The following is an 18,741-nucleotide window of genomic DNA, read 5'->3' as shown; positions in this document are numbered from 1 at the left end:
AAATGCATATGTGTGCACGAATGAACGAAACCGAAAAGAACCCACCCCTGAAGCACCACTAACCAAATCGATCATGGTAGTTTCGAGCCGGTCCTTGCGGCGAATTCGCAGGCCCCGAGGGCCGACCTTGTGGCATTCTCCCTCCGCCATTGCCATCCGCAAACCCGACGCCTGGTCGACCACCACCAATGGAACCTCCGCGAGGTGGAGGCAGAGCACCACCACCACCACCACCTTGCCTCATTTGCTGCTGCTGCGGGTGATACGACGACGGCTGTTGTGTTCCACCACCGGAACGCTGACGAGCATGTGAACCCGCCGGGTAACCTCCCCCGCTCACTGCCGACGAATGGCCGTACGGCTGCTGTCCAGCCGGCCCGAATCCAGGCGAGGAAGGCGACGGAGCTCCACCACGCATCAAGCTAGCATACTCTCCCGGGCTAGGCGTGCGTTCCATCTCGTAGCTTCCGGGTTCATAGTGGCCATTGCTTCCGTATCCGTTGCCACCTGCCCTACCATTCCCACCTTTGGGCGGACCGTACCGCGATGGAATCTCGGGCACCGCCGGCGCATTTCGATTAGGCGGGAACATTCCCATCTGCGATAGACGGTTACGATTCACCGCAGACGGATACTGAGGCTGCTGCTGCGATTGCAGGGTTCCTGGTTTGCCCATGGTCTTAGCACGGAACGCCTTATCGTCCCAACCCGTCTCGAGCATCTTTTCCATATCCTCCGTGTCGATGATCACCTCCTGGTCACCCACCCACACCGAGTGGCGCACAATCTGTACCGGTGGCGGAAGCGACTCGTCGTACCCGCCAATCTGGTGTCCCCACTTGTCGTCGTCAAAGTCGCTGATGGTGACCGAGTCGCTAAACGAATCGCTCTCGCGCCTTGACAGCGGCAGGCCGGGCTCCTTGCGATCTTGATCGCCGTCCGAGCCGTTGTCGTTGTGGAATCCGGCACCGAACTGACGCTCCAATTCGCGACGACGCTTCTCCTCGCGCTTCTTCTTGCGCAGACGAGATCGCTCCCAGTCCTCCCATCGTCGAAGCGGCACCACGTTTCCGGTCGCCACGCCGCCCTCGTCACCGTGACCCGTCTGCTTGGCTTCTCCCTCCACCTTTCGCGTCTCGCCCCACGAAAAGTCGTCAAAGTGCCAAAACGAGTAGATGGGCAGCACAAAGTTCCACACGGGCAGTGCCACCAGGTAGATCAACATCCACAACACGTACACGACCTTGCGTGTCGCCAGCAGAATCAGCAATGCCGGCATGCCGATGACCGCCACCAGCAGCATCAGCGGAATCGCCTCCGTAAACGAGTATGGTGGGTTGAGGCAGTACGTCACCACCAATGTGTAGGTTAATGCGATCGAGATGGGCAGCACCAGTGTACCAAGCAGGTCCATGAACACGACAAATTGCATCGAAAAACAGAATGTACCGCAGAGGTCGCGGACCAGCACCAGCTCCATCAAGTTGTGGATGGTCGAGTTGATCCATCGACGTCGCTGCGAGAGTAGCATCCTGAACGTATGTGGCACTTCGGTCTTGCAGCGCGCCTCGGGGCAAAACACCATCTTGCGGTTCGGGAACGTTCGCAACAACGTCGTTGTCAGGAAGCGATCCTCTCCCAGCAGCAGCAGGTTCTTCTGGTGCAACGTCGTCACCACGCTCTGGCTGTACTCGCGCGTCACCTCAGGTTTGACAATGATGGGCACCCAGTCGTCGTCCGTATGCTTCCTCGCCTTGATGCGGTACATGGAGAAACAGCCGGGAAGACACGTGACACCTCCAAACACCGATTCGAACGCCTTGGCCTGGTGGTGCGAGATAAAGTACTCGTACACCTGGATCATGGTTACCCAGCTCTGTGTCTTGTTGGCAATGCGCGTCTCTCCGCAGGCACCCATGATGACCGGATCGCCCATCATGCAATTGGTCAGCGTCTTCATGGATTTCGGGTAGACCATGGTATCGGCGTCGACCATGAGGCACAGCTCGAAAAAGTCGGGCGTGACGCCCATGAGCGTGTGCACCTTGCGGAAAAGATCGTAGTCGAGCGGCGTCATGCGGTCGTTGTAAGTGACGCGCTGGAAGAAGTTCATGAGGATCATCTGGGAATCACGCTTGCCACGGTTACCTGGCTTGGAATCACCCGCCTCTTCGGGTGCACCGCACTTGACCACGACCACCATGGGTGTTCGCCTTCCCTTTGCGCGCGTGTAATGTCCAGCGTAGACCATGGCCATGTTGTGCTCCTTCTTGCCCTGAGCAATCGAGATGAAGCTCATGGGCGTGGGTGTGCCGAATCGCGGATCTGCTTCAAGCAGCGAGACGCAAACGTCTGGCGTGCTCATCGACTCTCCAGATCCGGTGACCATTCCGTCGGCGACCACAAACAGCAGCTTGCGCTGATCTGAGTAGTCGGTCTCGGCGAGCGAGCTGAGCGTAGTCGAGATGCCGTCCTCGTTTTCCGAATATGCAGTGACGAGACAGACGACATACGGCTCGGAGCCAATGTGCTGGACCGAGAGGCTGTCGGGCACCGAAGGGGCGGCAGATGCGGTGGAATCGCGTCTGCGACGCATGGGCTGTGAAGGCGGCGGGCGTTGCTTGTTGGCCCAGGGCGCTGCGCCGGACGAGTTGACCGAGACCATGGCGCCGTCCGGTAGCATATTGGGCGCGATCTTGCGATGGCGAGAGGGACGCGGCGTTTTCGACATTCTGCCGGCCATGAACCACGAGAACCACACAGCCATGAAGAAGCGGATGAGCACGATGGCCAAAATGACCACGAGAGAGCAGTATAGCACAAGGTTGGAGATGAAACAGCCTGGCGTGATCTTGTCAATGCGTCCTGCGTCATACTTTTGAACCAAGCACTTGATGGCGTCGCGTGCGCTTGGATTGGTGTAGAACATCATGGTCGAATCCCTGCCGCCCTTGACGCCGCTTGCCAATTGCTGGCGGATGGCCAAGTCAACCACGTCTCCAGCGATGGGTGATGGGTTGGCCTTGAGGTAAGGCGTCATGTTGAGTACGGTTCCGTCGAGGACCATGTGGTTGGTAAAGTTGCCGCTCTCGATATCTTCCCATCCAAACCCGATCCTGCGCGTGTCGTTGTGCATGCCGTAGTCGGCAAAGGTGGCAGGCGTCATGGGTCCGAGCGAGCAGCTGTTGAGGACGGTGCCATTGAGCGCGACACAGATGGGATCGGCGGCATAGGCAGCTGTGGAGCCCTGGCAAGCTGGAAAGTTGACAGAGGAAGACCTGGCAAACAGCGAGGTGATATCGGAGCCGGGCTTGGTGGACGAGAGGCTGAAGAGGATGTCGGAGAGAGGCAGGTGATGCGCCTGTGCAATGTCGATGGCCCAGCCCTGCACACCGAGGATGGCGCCTCCTGTACCGACTCGGACATATGTCTTTGCACTATTGCTGTCGGCGGGGGGACAGAGCGCGGCGTTGAGGCCCATGGTGATGAAACCGATAAAAGCGCCAAGGAGGAGGGCAAGAAAGACGAGCGATACCTTTTCACGCCATGCCTGGCGACTCGCCTTGTCCTTGAGACCACAGCATGAATTGAGGACAGGCCCAGGTGCCCAGAAGGTGACTATGAGCGAGAAAGCGGTCCACCAGGAGAAGCCACCTTCGGCGCTGGAGCTGGCTGAGAACCCTGGCCCACCACTGGAGGGATTGATGAGGGGAACTTGGGGCTGACTTCTTTCTGGACGTGTGAGCGTCTTTGCGCGGGCTATCCGAGTCGGCTGGCGGAGGGGAGGGGGCGCTTCTGTATGCAGGGGTATTGAGGTGTCATCGCGCTGGCCCGGTTTTCGGATAAAAGTCTTTGTGAAGGCGGTGTTGCGCTGAACGGCCGGCATGGTGTCAATGTGTGACAGGAGTGGTCGCGTTGTCGTTCAATAGAACATGCGCAATGAAAGGCAAAAGCAAAGAGTGCTCGCGTTCGGCGAGTACGGTGCTTTTCGCTTTGAGAGTTGACCAAGCTGCGAATCAAGCTCGATGCGAATCCGAGAAGTCCTGGGGTGCGCCACGAGCTAGTCTAGAGTAAATCAAGGGAGGTTGATTCGTGCTAGCAAAATGAGCGTCCAAGGGAAAAGAGAAAGGGACCAATGAGCGTGTTGCAGGGGTTGAGAGGAGAGTCCGTGTCGGATATGGAAGCGGAAGGCAGATTAAAGAGGGTGCTGTGAGGATCTTCGAGGCGGGCCGCGAGATTAGATTGGAGTGTAGGCGATGAGCAACGTGCGCGGCCGATGCCGATGCCGATGCGTAAGAGATGCAATGCAGTGGTGACAAAGATGGAAAGGTTGAGGTGGGGTAGCCAGTTAAGCCTTGTGTTGGCGTCTAGCCCAGAAGACTTTCGCCTAGGACTGTGCGTAGTCTGTGGCGACGAGGACGACGACGGCGAATGCTGGGATGACCGTGGGAAAGGAGGATCACGATGCAGTTGCTGCGAGCGAGAAGGGAGAAAGGAACTGATCGCCTGCGATCCTTTTCTGTGAAGTTGCTGCCGGAGCCAAGCAGAACTGAGCAGATCAAATCAGCGTCTTGCAAGGAGCGGATGGAGTGAGAATAGGTCGGATGGTGAGAAGGGGAGGGAAGGGATGAAAGGAAAGCACGATGTCGACAAAGTCGAATCAAAGGGAAAGGAAAGGCCGGCCAGCAGCAACGGAAGCCGCCGACAGAGTCTGTCAAAGGCGGGTTGGTTGCATGCCGAGCCACAAAAAAAGTGCATTGACCGAGCTGTCTGTCTCAGCTGTCTCCAAGAACAACTCGAAGCTGCAGTCTGCCTAAAAGCTTTCCCTTTCCCTTTGCCAGCAAGCGACGAGGCTTCGGAGTCTCTTTTTTTTTCTTCAGAAATCACACACGCACACGCAGGACACGCCCCTCGCTTATCCCACAGGCCATCAACCCATCATTCGAGGTCGACACGCGCCTATCGTCTGCTCCAAAAAAGGGGGCAAGAAGAATACATACGCAGATTCAGAACCGCCGGATGCAACCGAGGCGTGTGCACTGGTCTGTCCGAGTGTCGAAGCGACACTGGCGAGAACAGCAAGGTTACGAACCAACACACTCGTCGCCTCTCACTTGCAGCAAGACGCCGAGGAAGGGCTGAGCTGCTGGCTGGAAGGGATGCGTTGATTCCGTTTCATGGCCTCAAGCCAAATGTTGATCAGCAACTAGAGTGCACATTTGAATAAAAGGTGTTTCGAGTGTCGTAGGGGGTCGCTTGCTCCAGCGTTGACGATAAAAATAGCACCTGAACTTACATGAGAGAGGAAAGGGAGAGGCAGAGAGACAGAGGCAATCGATGTCGATCAACGGTCGGTCACTGGGAAGCAACGGAGCCATACGGCAAGCCAGCGGACCAGTGGCATGCAGAGACTGCTCCCCACTTGCTTGAAACGCCGGGACGGAGTGGAAAAAGAGGTGCGTGCCCGTCTCTACGAGCAATTTGACAGCTTGGACAGCCAAGCGCAAGCTGCGTGGAACAGTACGTCACTGGAGCCTCTCCGTGCGTGTGCAAGACCTGACCTTCGGGCGTTGCGGACAGCGACAGAACAAGGAGCGCAGCACACCAACAAGGCCAGCGGCTCTTCTCCCTCTGCTCTGGAGCGGCGTTTCAGGCCTTAAGTCAATTTATCGTTTGCTCCGAGCGAACTTGCAGACAGATACCAACTCGAGTCTCGCTGACACTGGAATTCGTAGAAATCGCCGAGGCACAGCGAGCAACCTGCAGTTTGGAAAAGATTCACAGCTCTTCGCTCTCGAGGTCATCGTTTGCTCTTGCACGAAGCCGTCCGGGTCGAGCGACACGAAGCGGAACTTGCAGCGGGCTGGCTCTCGCTTATGGGCAATAGCAGATGTCATTTGTCGATCCTCGAATTTCTTGGCTTTGCCAGCGCATCCAAGAATGCGCTACGACAGTTCCGAGCGAAAAGATTGAGACGCGAACGACGCGTTCCAAGCGTATAATTTTTCGTTGTGTTAGACCTCAGGAAGTTTTACCCGATTTTTCAAATCGGGGCAGAAGGAAGCCACGAGCTTGGCAGCCTTGTACGACTCGATTTTGCCTCGCTGCTCACCTTCAACCCGCTGAAGGCCACCTCTCGCTAGCTGAAGGCCATGATCAACTTGTGAGCACCTAAGATGTCGTCCAGCCGCGCCAAGCCAGGCCGAACACTCGGTGGGCTTGACGCGACGACCAGCATCCAAAGAGAGAGAGAGAGAGAGAGAAGGATGCAGAGAATCGTGTGCTTGCTCGTCATGTCCGTCCGTGCCTTTGACTGACGAAGGACGACGGACAACGAAATCAAGCAATTGTCTGCCGAGATCGAGCTGTGCGACTGACCGTATCATTAATTAGGCGCCTTCAAGACCGAGCTCGATTGGCATTTTGGGCAGGTGGGGCGGACTTTTTTGGTTACTCGATTTCTTCTCAAGTCTCGATCGTGACCGACAGGTTGACACTGTACGCCTCCACACGTTTTCTTTTTAGCCTTGAATTCAGTTACGGACCTTGGGATTACAAAATTTGTTAATGACGTTTCGGTAGACCCTGAAGAAGGAAAGCATTCTCGATTTGTCTTCAGGTTTCTTCGCTTCTTGTGCGACCGCGCGCAGCGAGACGAAGGCGGAAGAAAGCAAAGAAAGACCATAAGAGCGTACGTATGGTGGTATGTCGTGTGTGTCTGAGCCGTCTCGATCGCCACCTACTTTCCTGCCTCCTCGGTTGCGGCTGCCGGCAAAACCCAAATCATGGCACGATGACACCATGCCTTTCATCCTTGTTGTTCGACGGTGACTGGAACCTGCGCAGGTGTCTTTTTGTGGCAGTAGCTCATGTGCTGTAGCAGTTGCATGCGCTTTGTGAAGAAGCATGGAAACGTCTGGCGCCTTTTTGGTAGAAGAGTGGAAGAACGGAACAAGCCACACACGGTCTGCAGGAAAGGCGACAAGCGAGAGAGGGGGGGCCACAGGCGAAAAGCGACACGCCAAAAAGGTGCAAGGACGAGCTCAGGGTCCGACGAGGGTCCGATCTGGCGCAGGCGTACGGGCTTGGTCAAGTCGAAAACAGGGTCCTGGTGCGTGAAGAGCGGTGTTGCTCTGCATCATTGTTCCTTTTTCCCTTTCCTTGTCTTTCGCCTGCACTCCTTTAATGAATCTACGGTTTTCTGTCCTGCCTTTGGATGGTTTGCTTTGAGGCCGAGTGGCCAAGAGCGAAGGGTGAAGGAACGTGCAGTCTATGCGAGCATGGAAGCGTGATTGAGTGGGATGGAGACTGTACCCGGGGGATGGGGGTGGGGGGTGAGCGTCTGTGTGTGGCAATCTTTTCGAGCACGAGGGTGACAGCTCGTGTGCCCTAGGTGCCGTTGCCGATGTTGGTTTTGCTGCTGCTGCTGCTGCTGCTGCACAATGCACTCCAACCCGCCGCCTTTCCATTTCGACCGCCTCTCTCGTCCACTGCCTTGCTTGCTCTCATTGTTTCGCTTGGTCCGAAGTCACTTGATGCCGCCCATTTGGTGGACTTCGCTCTTCTTGACAGTATCTCACTCACCCTTGTCGCACTCCTTCCGACATCATCACCGCCAAGTGCATCCCTTCCCTTGTCTACTTGCTTCTCTTCAACCCACCATCTCGACCACCAACACCGCGCAACCTCCTTTTTCTGCGTCGCTGGTGCCTCTCGTTCCTCTCCACACCCTCCTTGGACCCCTTCACTCGCGGTACGACTGTCTCGATACACGCACATCCCTTCCTTGCAGCATCTCGGCCGCCCTGGAATCATTTCTTCCCCTCGCCTCATCTCGGTCTCGACCTGCCTGCTTGCGCTTCATCTCGTCCTTCTACGCGCCCCACACCTTTCGCATTGGTACCCGCCCACTTCCCGGGATCCGCCACTTCTCGCTCCTCCTCTCTTATTACTGAAAGGTACTACCTCTTTTTTCCGCCAGCCAATATATCGCCCCTTCTCAGTTCAGCTCCTGGGATCCATCTTATTGACGTAGCTCGACGCTTTTTGCAAGACTAGCATATACTCGATATCGCCTTCAAAGAGCAAATTAGGACCCACTTGACCCTTCGTTCTCTTCCAAGAAAAGTTGGAACGCATCGCACAACATACACGCACAAAGAATGGTGCAATAAGGTCATTGTTAGCATACCGTCCCACCGCTTTCCTCCCTCGGATTCTACCTGATCTGTCTTTTCACCGAACGCAACCTCAAACGCCCGCTCCCTTCCCGCACCGTCACGGATATCACCATACGCGGAATCGTCCTGCGTAGAAAAAGCTTCTGCGTCCCGGCATTTTATACAGCCTTTCAACATCAATTGCAGCAACAAGTATGGCGCAACCCGTCGTACAGCAGCCTACTCTCTCGCCGCCGCTTTCGCCCTCTGGCGTCGGTCTAGCCTCGTTGGTCAGATCGCCCAGTTCTGAACTCAGTGCCAAAGCCGCCATTTTTGCCAACGGCAATTCAACTGCCAACAATGCACTGTCAAACGGTGTCAACAAGACTCTTAAGGAGAGCAACGGCTCCCAATCGCATCATCGCCACAAGTCTCGTCCGCGTCCCTCTTCCAGTAGATCTGGCAGCATCAATGGATCTCAGCCACATACCAACGGCGCTCCATCGCGCCAGCATCAGCAGCAGCACTTTGGAGGCGTCGAGGCTGCAAAAGACCCATCTATCGCCAAGGCGCCTGGTGCTAGCTTTTCCATCGCCACCAAGCCACAAGATCGAGATCCCAGCCTCCTGCGTCAACCACCGCAGCAGAAAGGGTTCGACGGGTTGGGCAGCTATCAGCTCGATCACAATGGCCGCATCCCGGCCAGCGAGTACAACTACATGCAGCGCGACAAGCTCGTAGCAAGCGCCCAAGAGTCGGCCATCCGCTCCGGCAACTTCTACTGGGTCGCACTCATGGATCTCGCTCATCTTGCCTCTCAGCATCACTTGAGCCCTTACAGCGCCCTGAAGTTTGGCCCTCGCGGTTCGCCCTTCGCCTACATCCCCATCACGCTGCAGCAGCCCCAGGTGGTCGAAAAGACCATGCTCCGACAGAGGCAGGAAGAGGTGCTGGCCAAGGCGTGGCTCATTACGAAGCGACAGAAGAAGCTCGGGCTTGTCCCCGATGGTCATGTGCCCTTGGACAGCAACAACGACCTGCCCGTGCTCACGTTGCCTTCCGAAATGTTCAAACCGATCAATGGCAAACAGGCCAACGGAACAGCACCGCCGCAGAGCATCGGGACAAAACGACCCGCCTCGCTCACGACACCTCCAGAAACGCGCGCTAGAAGCGTCTTCCGCACCGACCCCGTCGACACTGATGAGGCCAAGAAGGTGGAGCGCGATCTCAGCGAGGCCATGGCCGACTCGATCGATGCTTCTCGTTCGCCGCCCATGCAAGTTCTGGCGCCTGCCTCGAGCGCGGCATCGTCGTCCGAAGAAGACTTGTCGGTCACTCCGGCCAATGCAGATCAAGTAGACCTCTCGCGCTTCGATCGTTCCACCAGGATGGTCGAGGTCGGTACCAGCAACGAACCCAAGGCTGCGATTGCAAGCACGCATCAGCAGCAGCTAGCGGCGAAAGACGATGGCGCCCAGGACGGCATCGCGGACGAATTGATGACCAGCTCGCAGGCGGGTAGCAGCGTCGAAGTGGGGGGACCCATGGACGAGGAGCGCATCATGGCTCAGGAGATGGAGAATGCCACTCCCTCGGACAAGCCTGCTCATCCCGACGCCAGCAAGGACGCTTCGCTCGGATCCCTGGCACATGCAAACGGCAACTCGTGCGGTTCTGCCACCAACAATGGCGCTGAGTCGCACAGCCGTTCGAACCACGAGCAACTTCAGAACCAGCTCGCAATGAAGACGTCGGACACCCATCCAATTCACATCAGCCCCATTCTTCCGGACGATCTGCTGGCAGAAGTCGGTCGTCGCATCTACTCTATTGCTGAACCGCAGTTGCTCCGGCTGGGCTCAATTGTTGGCAACAGCAGCGCCGACAAGGGCGATGCTGCAAAGCAGCAACAGCTCACCGCCTTGTCACGACGCTACTTTGAAGAGCACGCGCGCGAACAGGTGCAAGGCGAACGTCTGATTCGGCTGCGCAACATGCTCGATCTTACCTCGGTCACAGCCACTGATCCAAGCGCCAACTACCTGTCGCAATCGCAGCTCGCCGAGCAAGCGTCCAAGGAGAACACATTGGCCTTGTCCTCCGTTAGCGATCCCGGCGAAAGTCGCGGGCCTACGATCGGCAACCTACTGCTTTCGTCTTGTCCCGGAAAGAAAGTACGGCTGTCCGGGCCTGTACGTGGTCGAGGCGCCATCTGTCGCGATCTCGGGTTGGACCTCGCGCGCATCTACAGCATCGGCGTCCGTGCGGTTGTCTGCTGTCTGAACGACGAGGAGCTGTCGTACCTCGGTGCGCCTTGGGACGAGTACGAGCGCGAAGCCGACCGTTTGGGGTTGGATGTCTACCGGCTTCCGATGGCCGAAGGGTTTGCGCCTACCAACGTGCAGGAAATGGACGCAGCCATGACGTCGATCGTGACGGATTGCACGATGAAGGGCACCAATGTGCTGGTGCACTGTCGAGGCGGCGTCGGCCGAGCAGGGTTGATCGCGTGTTCGTGGTTGCTCAAGATGGGCTTTGTTGGTGAGCAGAGCAAGCGGGGTCTGGAAATGGATGTGGATCTTGAAGCGGAGAAGCTGGACGGGCACGGGTCGAGTCGCGAGATTGTGGAGCGATCGACCAGTGCGCATTCTCACGGTGCTATCGTCAATTCGACGGGCAGTGACGGAAAGCAGCAGGAACAGGAAGAGTCGGAATGCGAGACCATCCTAGACACGGTCAGCTGTCTGATCGACACGATTCGTAGAAGGCGCAGCCCCAAAGCGATCGAAACGGCCGAACAGGTGCGATTCCTAGTCGAGTATGTCACGTTTTTGCACCGTCAGGAACGGCTCAAGGCTTCGTATGACAGCTCTTCGTCTTGATCGAGGTTCTCATTTTTATCATCAGCATCGATTCGGCAGTCTTTATAAGTTACAAACACCGAGCATCAACAACATTGAAAGCAGATCTTGCGTCTGCGCTCTTGCATTCTTAAGTTTGTGGATGACACAAGACAGTATTTTCCTGTCGATATAAGTTAAGTCGAGAGCAGTGATGGCGTCTAAGCGCCAATCAACCCCTTGGTGCGTGCAATGAGCAATGCCTTATCCACAGCCCTCTGCGTGGGGCCCAACAACGACACCACCTTTTCCTCCAACACTTCATCTAACCCTGTCGTCGCCTCAGCGAACAAGGTCTCGAGTCTCGCGGCAAACTTGTTCAGGTTCATGGCCATCTTGCGCGCGGCCACCAGCCGATTCTCCTCCGCCTCCCGTTCGCGCTCTACCCTCTTGCGCCTCTCTTCCTCCGTTGCTGCTGAAGTAGACGATCTGGCGGCCCACAGACCAGGTTCATCCAGCTCATCGGCAGCGGGAGCGATCGCGTTCCAAAATTGCCTCAGGAACTCTGTCATCGACGCCTGCAGTGAGATGAGCGATTTCTGGATGTGATCGGGGAGCGTTTTCAAGTCGGCTGCCGAGCGCGGGTTGAGCGATCGCGAGCGCAGATTGGACAGCATCCGTGACATGGAGCGTTCCGTCCCCGTAGGGTTAGGTTTGAAACTGCCCAGAACGATAACAGCATCCTGCACCTGCTCGTTGAACCGCTCAACGTACGACAGGTAGTCGGACATGGATGTCGGCACAACTTCAAACGATGACGACGCCGAGGTAGAAAGCACCTGCTTCGCCGCTGTGCCGTTGGTCGACCCCTCGGCTTGAGAGCCCGAAAAGTACCCCTCCAAGTTGGCCATGTTCAACCTGACCTTGTCGCTTTTCGCGGTTTCATTGAGATCGTCAATGACGATTTCCTTGTAGTAATGATTCTTGATCCAGTCGACCGAGTCGTTGGTATCATCCATTGCATCGTCCTCCGCCGACCCGCCGAGCTTGGGCGGATTACCAGACTCGCCCTGCTCCACCGAAGCAGGCACGGTCGAGCTAACGGGATACTCTTCCCCTACACCACCCACGATGCGTCTGCGCTTCCGCCGATCCTGCTCCTCCTGATCGCCTAGCGCCGAATCCAGCAACGACTGCGAATGATCGTTGAACCGTCGCATGAGCGGCAACGTGCGTCGCTCGGCACCAGCACGCATGGTCCAGTCTTTCTCATTGCCCGTCTCCCCGTGGTCCTCTTCGGTCGCTTGCAGATCGAGAAGCCGATCGTGCGGGTTAAATATGCGCCGCGGTTCGAGCTGATTGTCCTCCTCGGTCAAGTACGGGTCGAAAATGGGATCGTCCTGCACAATGTGTTCCGACGCGGCGGAACGCGCACTTGTTCTCAAGCGGTGGTAAAGTTTCGACTGGAAGTATCGTGTCCAGAAGGAGCCCTCGTCAAGCTTGGAGGGAACATTCTCCTCGTATGCCCTGGCTACGACGGGGAACTGCTCGAACAGGTCGCGGATAAGTTCCGGTGTAATACTAAGCTTGAGCTCCCCGGCTTCATTGGGTGTGGGTTTGGGATCGGCAAGCCGCGCATTGCGACCAGCACGCTGCTCGAGTTTGGCCCGTTCTGCACGGATGAGACGCTGACGCTGCGGATGCGACCAGAACTCAGCATCAGACATTTGACCCGAGATGACGATATCTTTGTGGAGTGCTCTGAGTTGCGGGTTGGACTTGATGACGCTGATGCGCAGCTCGATGTCGGTCTTGGGTGCGGGGACGTCTTTCGCCCTTGAACGCTGTGAGGAAGGTGCGGGAGAGTCGGTCGAGGAGGTGGGTCTAGTGAGCGTGGGTGTGACAGCTCTGGTATCTGGCGTTGCAGCGCGTGTTGCAGCAGAAGGTGAAGAGGGCACGGACGCAGGACTAGCGGGAGCAGATGGTGCTGCAGAGCCGCCATCTGCATTCGCTCTGTTCCTGCCTACCGCCGCAGCTAGCTCAGTCTTGAACTTTTCGCGATCCTCCAGCGCCGTCTGCTGGGCTGCGTTGAACACCAGAAGCACCTTGGGCTTGGACAAGACTTGCACGCCATTGGCCAATACGAGCATGAGCGCGATCTGAGCCGCGCCGGCTTTGGACGTTTGAAGTCCAGCAATGTCTGCGAACTTGATTTGGAATGCGCTGACACTTGACGAGGCGGAGGATGGCACCCAATGAACGGTCTGATCAGAGTGGAGGGAGAGTGTGCCGGCTACCCTGTTGTGGGCAACGGCAGCATGCATATATGAGGACGCTGTCGACATGGTGGCAAAGTATCGATGGCCGAGTCGTTTTCGAGAGTGTCAATCGTCAGGTGGCAGCCGCTGTGGTTCTGTGGCAGGAAACGAGTCATTTGATCCGCGCGGTACAGCTTCAGACACGGACTCGTTCCGGCCTATTTTACGACCTGGCCGAGAGCGATGAGATGGTGCCGATGGATGATGTGAACCGAGAAGAACAAGTTGCTGAGTGTATCAATGTGATGTTCTCGAGCTCAGCCTTTTCGTCGTGTGGAGGAGGCAACCGATTTGAGTGAAATCGGGCGCGTTTGGCGCACAGGCCGCTGCTCCTGCTGAGAAACGTGTGACTGGAAAGTGTTGATTGAACCCTGAAATTGCTGTTTCGCTTCATCCGAAGGATACTGTTCAGCAGCATTCAAGCCGTCAATCTCTTTCCCGCTCTCCCATTCTCATCATTATCCTAAATCCGGACACTGCTGTGTCGAACCGTGGCACGATGCTCTCACTACCCAGAAGGCTCATCTATGGCAGCCAGACCAAGTTCGACTTCAAGCTCTCCCAGCTCGACGGAATCGCCCGGCTCTACTCGGAACGGCATATCCCCTACCACGACAGCAAATACTGGTCACGCTATCTCCAGCTCGATACACCCTCCGATGTCTTTTCTTTGCTGTCTTTGGCGGACCTTCGACGCGCCCGCAAAGATGCTCCCGAAAACGTGGTCACCCTGGTCAGGGTCATGGTAGCCCACCTCGAAAGCCTTCTCGTCGACCCCCTCTTTGAACCGCCAGCTCCCACCTATGGCGCATCTCTCGATCAGGGCGTCTTGGCATCTACATTCAATGGCATTGCTGACATCTCGAAATGGAAGGTCCCAGGTGCCTCGCTTATGGGCTTCGACTCGGCGCAGACCGCGCCAGGCTCTGTACAGAGGGATCGCGCAAAGGAGGCCCTGAACGTCGTTCGCATCCTCACCAGAACCTTGCCCGCTGTCATGGAGTCGGACGATGCTGCATTTGAGCACGAGGTGCTCTGGACCCAGGCACCCGAAGCATATGCAGATCCGAGTCCTTCTTCCCAAAGCACAGCCTCCAACACTGCTCTCAACGCTCCCAGTGACAAGGCTGACACCTCGGCGCAATTCGTCATCGATGATGAGGAGGGGGACGAAGCGTCAAACGAATCCGGCGCTTTTGATCATCCTCTCAGCGGAGAAAAGACCGACAACAAGGTAGAATCGCATCACGAAGATGAGCCAATACCCGTAGCTCTGGGAGAGCGCTTGGTCAGGCTCGTAGTCGATCTGCTCTTTTGCTCTGGCTTCACCCTCCCGTGGACGGAAGATCAGCTCGAAGATTCCGCCAGCAGTGTACTACCAAAGCGCATCAACTACGCCATCTGGGAGGCCGGCGTGGGAAGCTCGGTCACTTTACCTGGCACTACGCGCTTCCACGTCTCGAACCGAGTCGAGGTGTTGCGCTTGCTGCTTGTCGTTCTGTCCAAAAGCGTCTACATCCCCGCCAACAAGCAAAGCACCCAAGTCGATCCTGCTCTCAAATTTACCGTCCAGGACTTGGATCGAGGAATCGTGCTGCCGCTGCTCTGCAGCCTCCTCAACACGTGCATCACCAATGCGCGCAATTCCACCTCAGCCTGGCTCGGCTTGCCTAGCGTCAGCGGTTTGGTGGGAGGATCCAACGACGAAGTGCGCACCAGCTTGGTTACTACTTCGCTACAGATCCTGGACGTGCTGCTCACCTACGATGCACCGCTGCCCGGCGAGGCGGATGCTGTGAGCTTGAGCACGATTGGGCGACCTCTACCGGGTCCAGGGGGTCGCAACGTCTTCCGCTTTTACCTCAGCAAGCTGCACCGCACTGCCGACTTTGACTTTGTTTGGACCGGCCTTTTGAGGTCTTTCAACGAACACATCAACTCGACGATTCAGATCCTTGCCATCCCCATCCCCACAGGCGGTCAGGGCAGGAGAGCCGCAGAATCCAGTTGGCAGCTGAGCCAGGTCGCCGAGCGCATGGTCCTGCTCTGGCGCCTGCTTGAGCACAATAACAAGTTTCGGCTGTATGTGCTTGACGATTCCAAGCGTGCGCCGGAGCTGTTGACAGTACTGCTCTATTTTGCGCTCACGTACAAGGATAATGTGGCTCTGCAGGGCCTGGTGCGCCTCTGTGCGTTTATGCTGCAGGATGTGTCGAGCGAGCATGCCTTTGCTGTGCATCTCGCCAAGCCTGGGAGTGCGGCCAAAGTACATCTGCCGAGCAGATTGGGGCTGCTGGGAGGCAATACGGCGATTGATTTCCTCGTGCAAGGAGTCTACGCGCTCATCGCTACCACGAAAGGTCAGCTCGCATCGCTCTATGCACCCCTCGTCATCTCGCTCAGCAACACGGCCCCTGCGTGGAGGTCGTTGTCCATTACAGCGTCGAGTCGCGTGATACATCTGCTCCGGTCATTTTCACAGCCGTCGTTCTTGTTGTCCGACGAAGGGCATCCGAGATTGTTGTTCTATGTGTTGGAGACCGTGAATGCGGTGTTGACGTTTGGATACAATGCCAATGTGAATCTGGTGTACTCGCTGGTGTTGGCGAGGGCGGTGGTGGAGGGGCTGGAAGGTTTCTCTCTGAGGAAGGGAGTGGAGGAGGTGTGGAAGAGGAGAAGGGCGGTGGGGACGGAGACGAGGGATTGGTTCGAGGGTAAGCCGAGGTTGGAGAAGGTGCCACTTCTGCCTGCGTCGCCTTCTTTGCCTGAATCGAGTGCTGCTGCGGGGAAAGAGGTGACTACGAGCGAGGACGGGGAAGTAATGCCAACAGCAGTAGACAAGGGAAAAATGCGCCGCATCTCGACCTCGTCCATTGATCTTCGCAATTCAAGATCAGCGACAGAATGGCAAGGCGAGCTCTCCAAGTACCCGCTCGATGTCGTCGAAGAGGTCGCGGCACATTACATAGGCAAACGCGGCTTCCGCCCGACCCAAGACTGGGTCGAGTCGTGGCACCTCGGTCTACCGCTTTCGACGCCTCGCTTGGTGATCGACAAGCTGCTCCCCGAAATCGAGCGCATCGCAGCGGCCAGTGCCACGGGCAGCCAGGTTGAAATCACGGGTGGCGACACGGATGCGCGTGTGCTGGCGTATCTCAGGGTGCAGAAGATGGAGGAGTATCTCCCGCCGCCGGTGGGAGGCATTCATGCGAGGGCATGGACGTGGACCGAACATGCAAGTGTGTGGTTGAGGAGCTACCTGTGGGGCACGATTTATGTTTCGGCGCTGTTGCCGTTTGGGCTGTGGAGCGATACGGATGTGAAGCTGTTTAGGATCCATGGCTCGGAGGCGAGGAGGGAGGGGCAAGAGGCGAGGGCTGGTGAGGGTGGTAGCGGAGGGGAGGGAGACAGAGCGGTGCGTGGAGAGGAGAAGGGGAAGGCGGCGTCGACTGGTTCGACGTGAGGCAGCATTGTTGTAGAGTTACACGCAAACCGAGGAAGGACCAACTTGCATCTCATGTTGCACACAACGCAGAGGCAGAAGCTCCGATACCAGTACAACACAATCAGGATAAGACAGTCAGATGATCATCGGAGTTTCATGTTTGAAAGCGCACTACAACTCGTCATGAACAAACCCGGGCACACTCCCACTCTCCAACATGCCCACCCCACCCAACTTGTGACCGCTCCACAACACGGCCACGCCAAACACAAAGACCAACAGCGCCAGATCATTCACAAGCGCATTGACCAGCGCCAGGTACTTTCCGACTAGCCGAATGGCCAGATGCAGGTTCGGAATGGGCAGCATCGCCGTCAACGTAGAGAGTAGCGAAGGCGGGGCGGGAGTCTTGCGTGAGAAGATGACAATCCGTACTGCTTGAAGCACGAATTCGAGCGAGAGAAAGATCCAGAACAGTGGTAGAGCTGGCAGGGCTGGTAGAAGCGGGGAGGAGAGTGGGTTGATGGACGACCATTCGTCGATGGTTGGCTTTTGGTAGCCGAGTCGGGCCCATCGACGTAGCGTGTTCGAGGCGCTCAAGGCAGAGGACGTGGGAGAGACGATGCTGTCGAGTTTCTCGCTGACGGCTTCAGGAACGAAGGAGGATCGGTCAAAGTCGAACAGCGAAGACTTAGCGGCGAGCACAGCGAGGGCGAGGACGAGCAATGCTTGAAGCAAATCGAAAGCTCGTTCTGCGATAGGCTTGGTTTGCGTTGTTGTAGGAGCGACGTTAGCTGCTCCACCGGGACCACCGCCAGCGGCACCGCCGAACTGCTGCATCATTGCTGCGAGTTGCGGTGGTAGTCCAGACATGTCTGGCTGGCCACCCTCCCCTGGTCCTGGTCCGAAGCCGGGCCCGTTGGGACCACCGAATCCGCCCCCTCCTTGCATCATGGCCATAAGCGCCTCCATTGGGTTCTGCTGTCCCTGACCCTGGCCCGCATCTCCTCCGAACATTGCAAAAGGGTTGGTCGCCTCCTCTCCCCGAGGTGGACCGCGTCGGGGCAGGGTCGAAATGTCGACTTCAAGCGGATCGTCGTCATCGGCCACCACGCTTAGCGGTGGGGCTGGTGCAGGTGTAACCGTTGTCGTAGCAGTGGACTTGGGTGTAGTAGGCAGAGAAGGGGTGTTGTCCTTGAGATAGGCGGAAGCGCCTTCGCCACGACCGGTGTTGGTGATGCGTGCGAGGCGGTCGGAACCTTTGCTGAGGATACGTGCTTTGCGGGCTTCACGTTTCAGTCGAGCTGCTTCGGCTGCATCTACGTCCGGGGTGGCAGTGGAAGCGATGGGAGATGCCTCTGCTTGTTCCACGTCGGCGGTGAACGACCCTTGAGGCGTAGAGGCGTCCGACATGATGATTGTTCGCCCTTGCTGCTGTTGCCGATCAGAGGACGATGGTGGTGGAGGAGTGAACGTGTATTTCCAAGACGGATCGAGATCCATTCTCATCAATTAGATCTAACATACTTGAAGACCGGATGACACGTTTCGATCGCGCTTCTACAAAACGCTCTCGCTTCAGAAAGTCTGCTTGCTTCCGTTTGCTTTCTGGCCTGCTTGTGGCATGCGTGTGTTAGCTTTGTGGTTCCAGAAGCTGCGAACTTCTTTGCAGGGGTATGTATAATGCTGCAAATCGCCGCCTGCTTGCTACATTCAAATGTGATTTCCCAGACAGCCTTGTGATGTGCTTGGACCACGCGTAATGACAGCAAACGAGCATCTTGCTTCTTCTCGGCGAAATAGCACGCGGTGGAATTTTTTGACTGGCTTTGGCTTCCGGCAAGGCCGAAGCAACACACAGCCCGAGCGCGCGTTGCCTTCCACGGGTTGTCGAGCGTTGCCAAGCGGTTGTGAGTCTGCTCTTTCCTCGTCTTTGAGGCTTGCTTTCTCCTCTTTCAACCAAACACCTCGATTGT

At 56.9% G+C, this 18,741-nt stretch overlaps 5 protein-coding genes across 5 annotated transcripts; 2 read left to right on the top strand and 3 right to left on the bottom strand.

Annotated features, from left to right (window-relative positions):
- Positions 1-58: 58 nt before the first annotated feature.
- EX895_002841 (uncharacterized protein) lies at positions 59-3,886 on the bottom strand (the record flags this gene model as incomplete). The annotated part of the gene is made up of 1 exon (XM_029883439.1): positions 59-3,886. The coding sequence occupies one exon, from the start codon at positions 3,884-3,886 to the stop codon at positions 59-61; it is 3,828 nt and encodes a 1,275-aa protein (XP_029740116.1).
- Positions 3,887-8,374: 4,488 nt separating this feature from the next.
- EX895_002840 (uncharacterized protein) lies at positions 8,375-11,044 on the top strand (the record flags this gene model as incomplete). The annotated part of the gene is made up of 1 exon (XM_029883438.1): positions 8,375-11,044. The coding sequence occupies one exon, from the start codon at positions 8,375-8,377 to the stop codon at positions 11,042-11,044; it is 2,670 nt and encodes an 889-aa protein (XP_029740115.1).
- Positions 11,045-11,223: 179 nt separating this feature from the next.
- Positions 11,224-13,347, bottom strand: EX895_002839 (uncharacterized protein; the record flags this gene model as incomplete). Its single annotated transcript, XM_029883437.1, has 1 exon — positions 11,224-13,347. The coding sequence occupies one exon, from the start codon at positions 13,345-13,347 to the stop codon at positions 11,224-11,226; it is 2,124 nt and encodes a 707-aa protein (XP_029740114.1).
- A 472-nt stretch (positions 13,348-13,819) lies between these two features.
- Positions 13,820-16,783, top strand: EX895_002838 (uncharacterized protein; the record flags this gene model as incomplete). Its single annotated transcript, XM_029883436.1, has 1 exon — positions 13,820-16,783. One exon carries the CDS (start codon positions 13,820-13,822, stop codon positions 16,781-16,783), a length of 2,964 nt encoding a protein of 987 aa, XP_029740113.1.
- A 153-nt stretch (positions 16,784-16,936) lies between these two features.
- Positions 16,937-18,178, bottom strand: EX895_002837 (uncharacterized protein; the record flags this gene model as incomplete). Its single annotated transcript, XM_029883435.1, has 1 exon — positions 16,937-18,178. One exon carries the CDS (start codon positions 18,176-18,178, stop codon positions 16,937-16,939), a length of 1,242 nt encoding a protein of 413 aa, XP_029740112.1.
- Positions 18,179-18,741: the final 563 nt, after the last annotated feature.

Source organism: Sporisorium graminicola, chromosome SGRAM_18 (assembly GCF_005498985.1).
Source record: "Sporisorium graminicola strain CBS 10092 chromosome SGRAM_18, whole genome shotgun sequence".
NCBI lineage: Eukaryota > Fungi > Basidiomycota > Ustilaginomycetes > Ustilaginales > Ustilaginaceae > Sporisorium > Sporisorium graminicola.
Note: the sequence above shows the minus strand (reverse complement) of the source record. Positions and strands in the feature narration are given on the sequence as shown.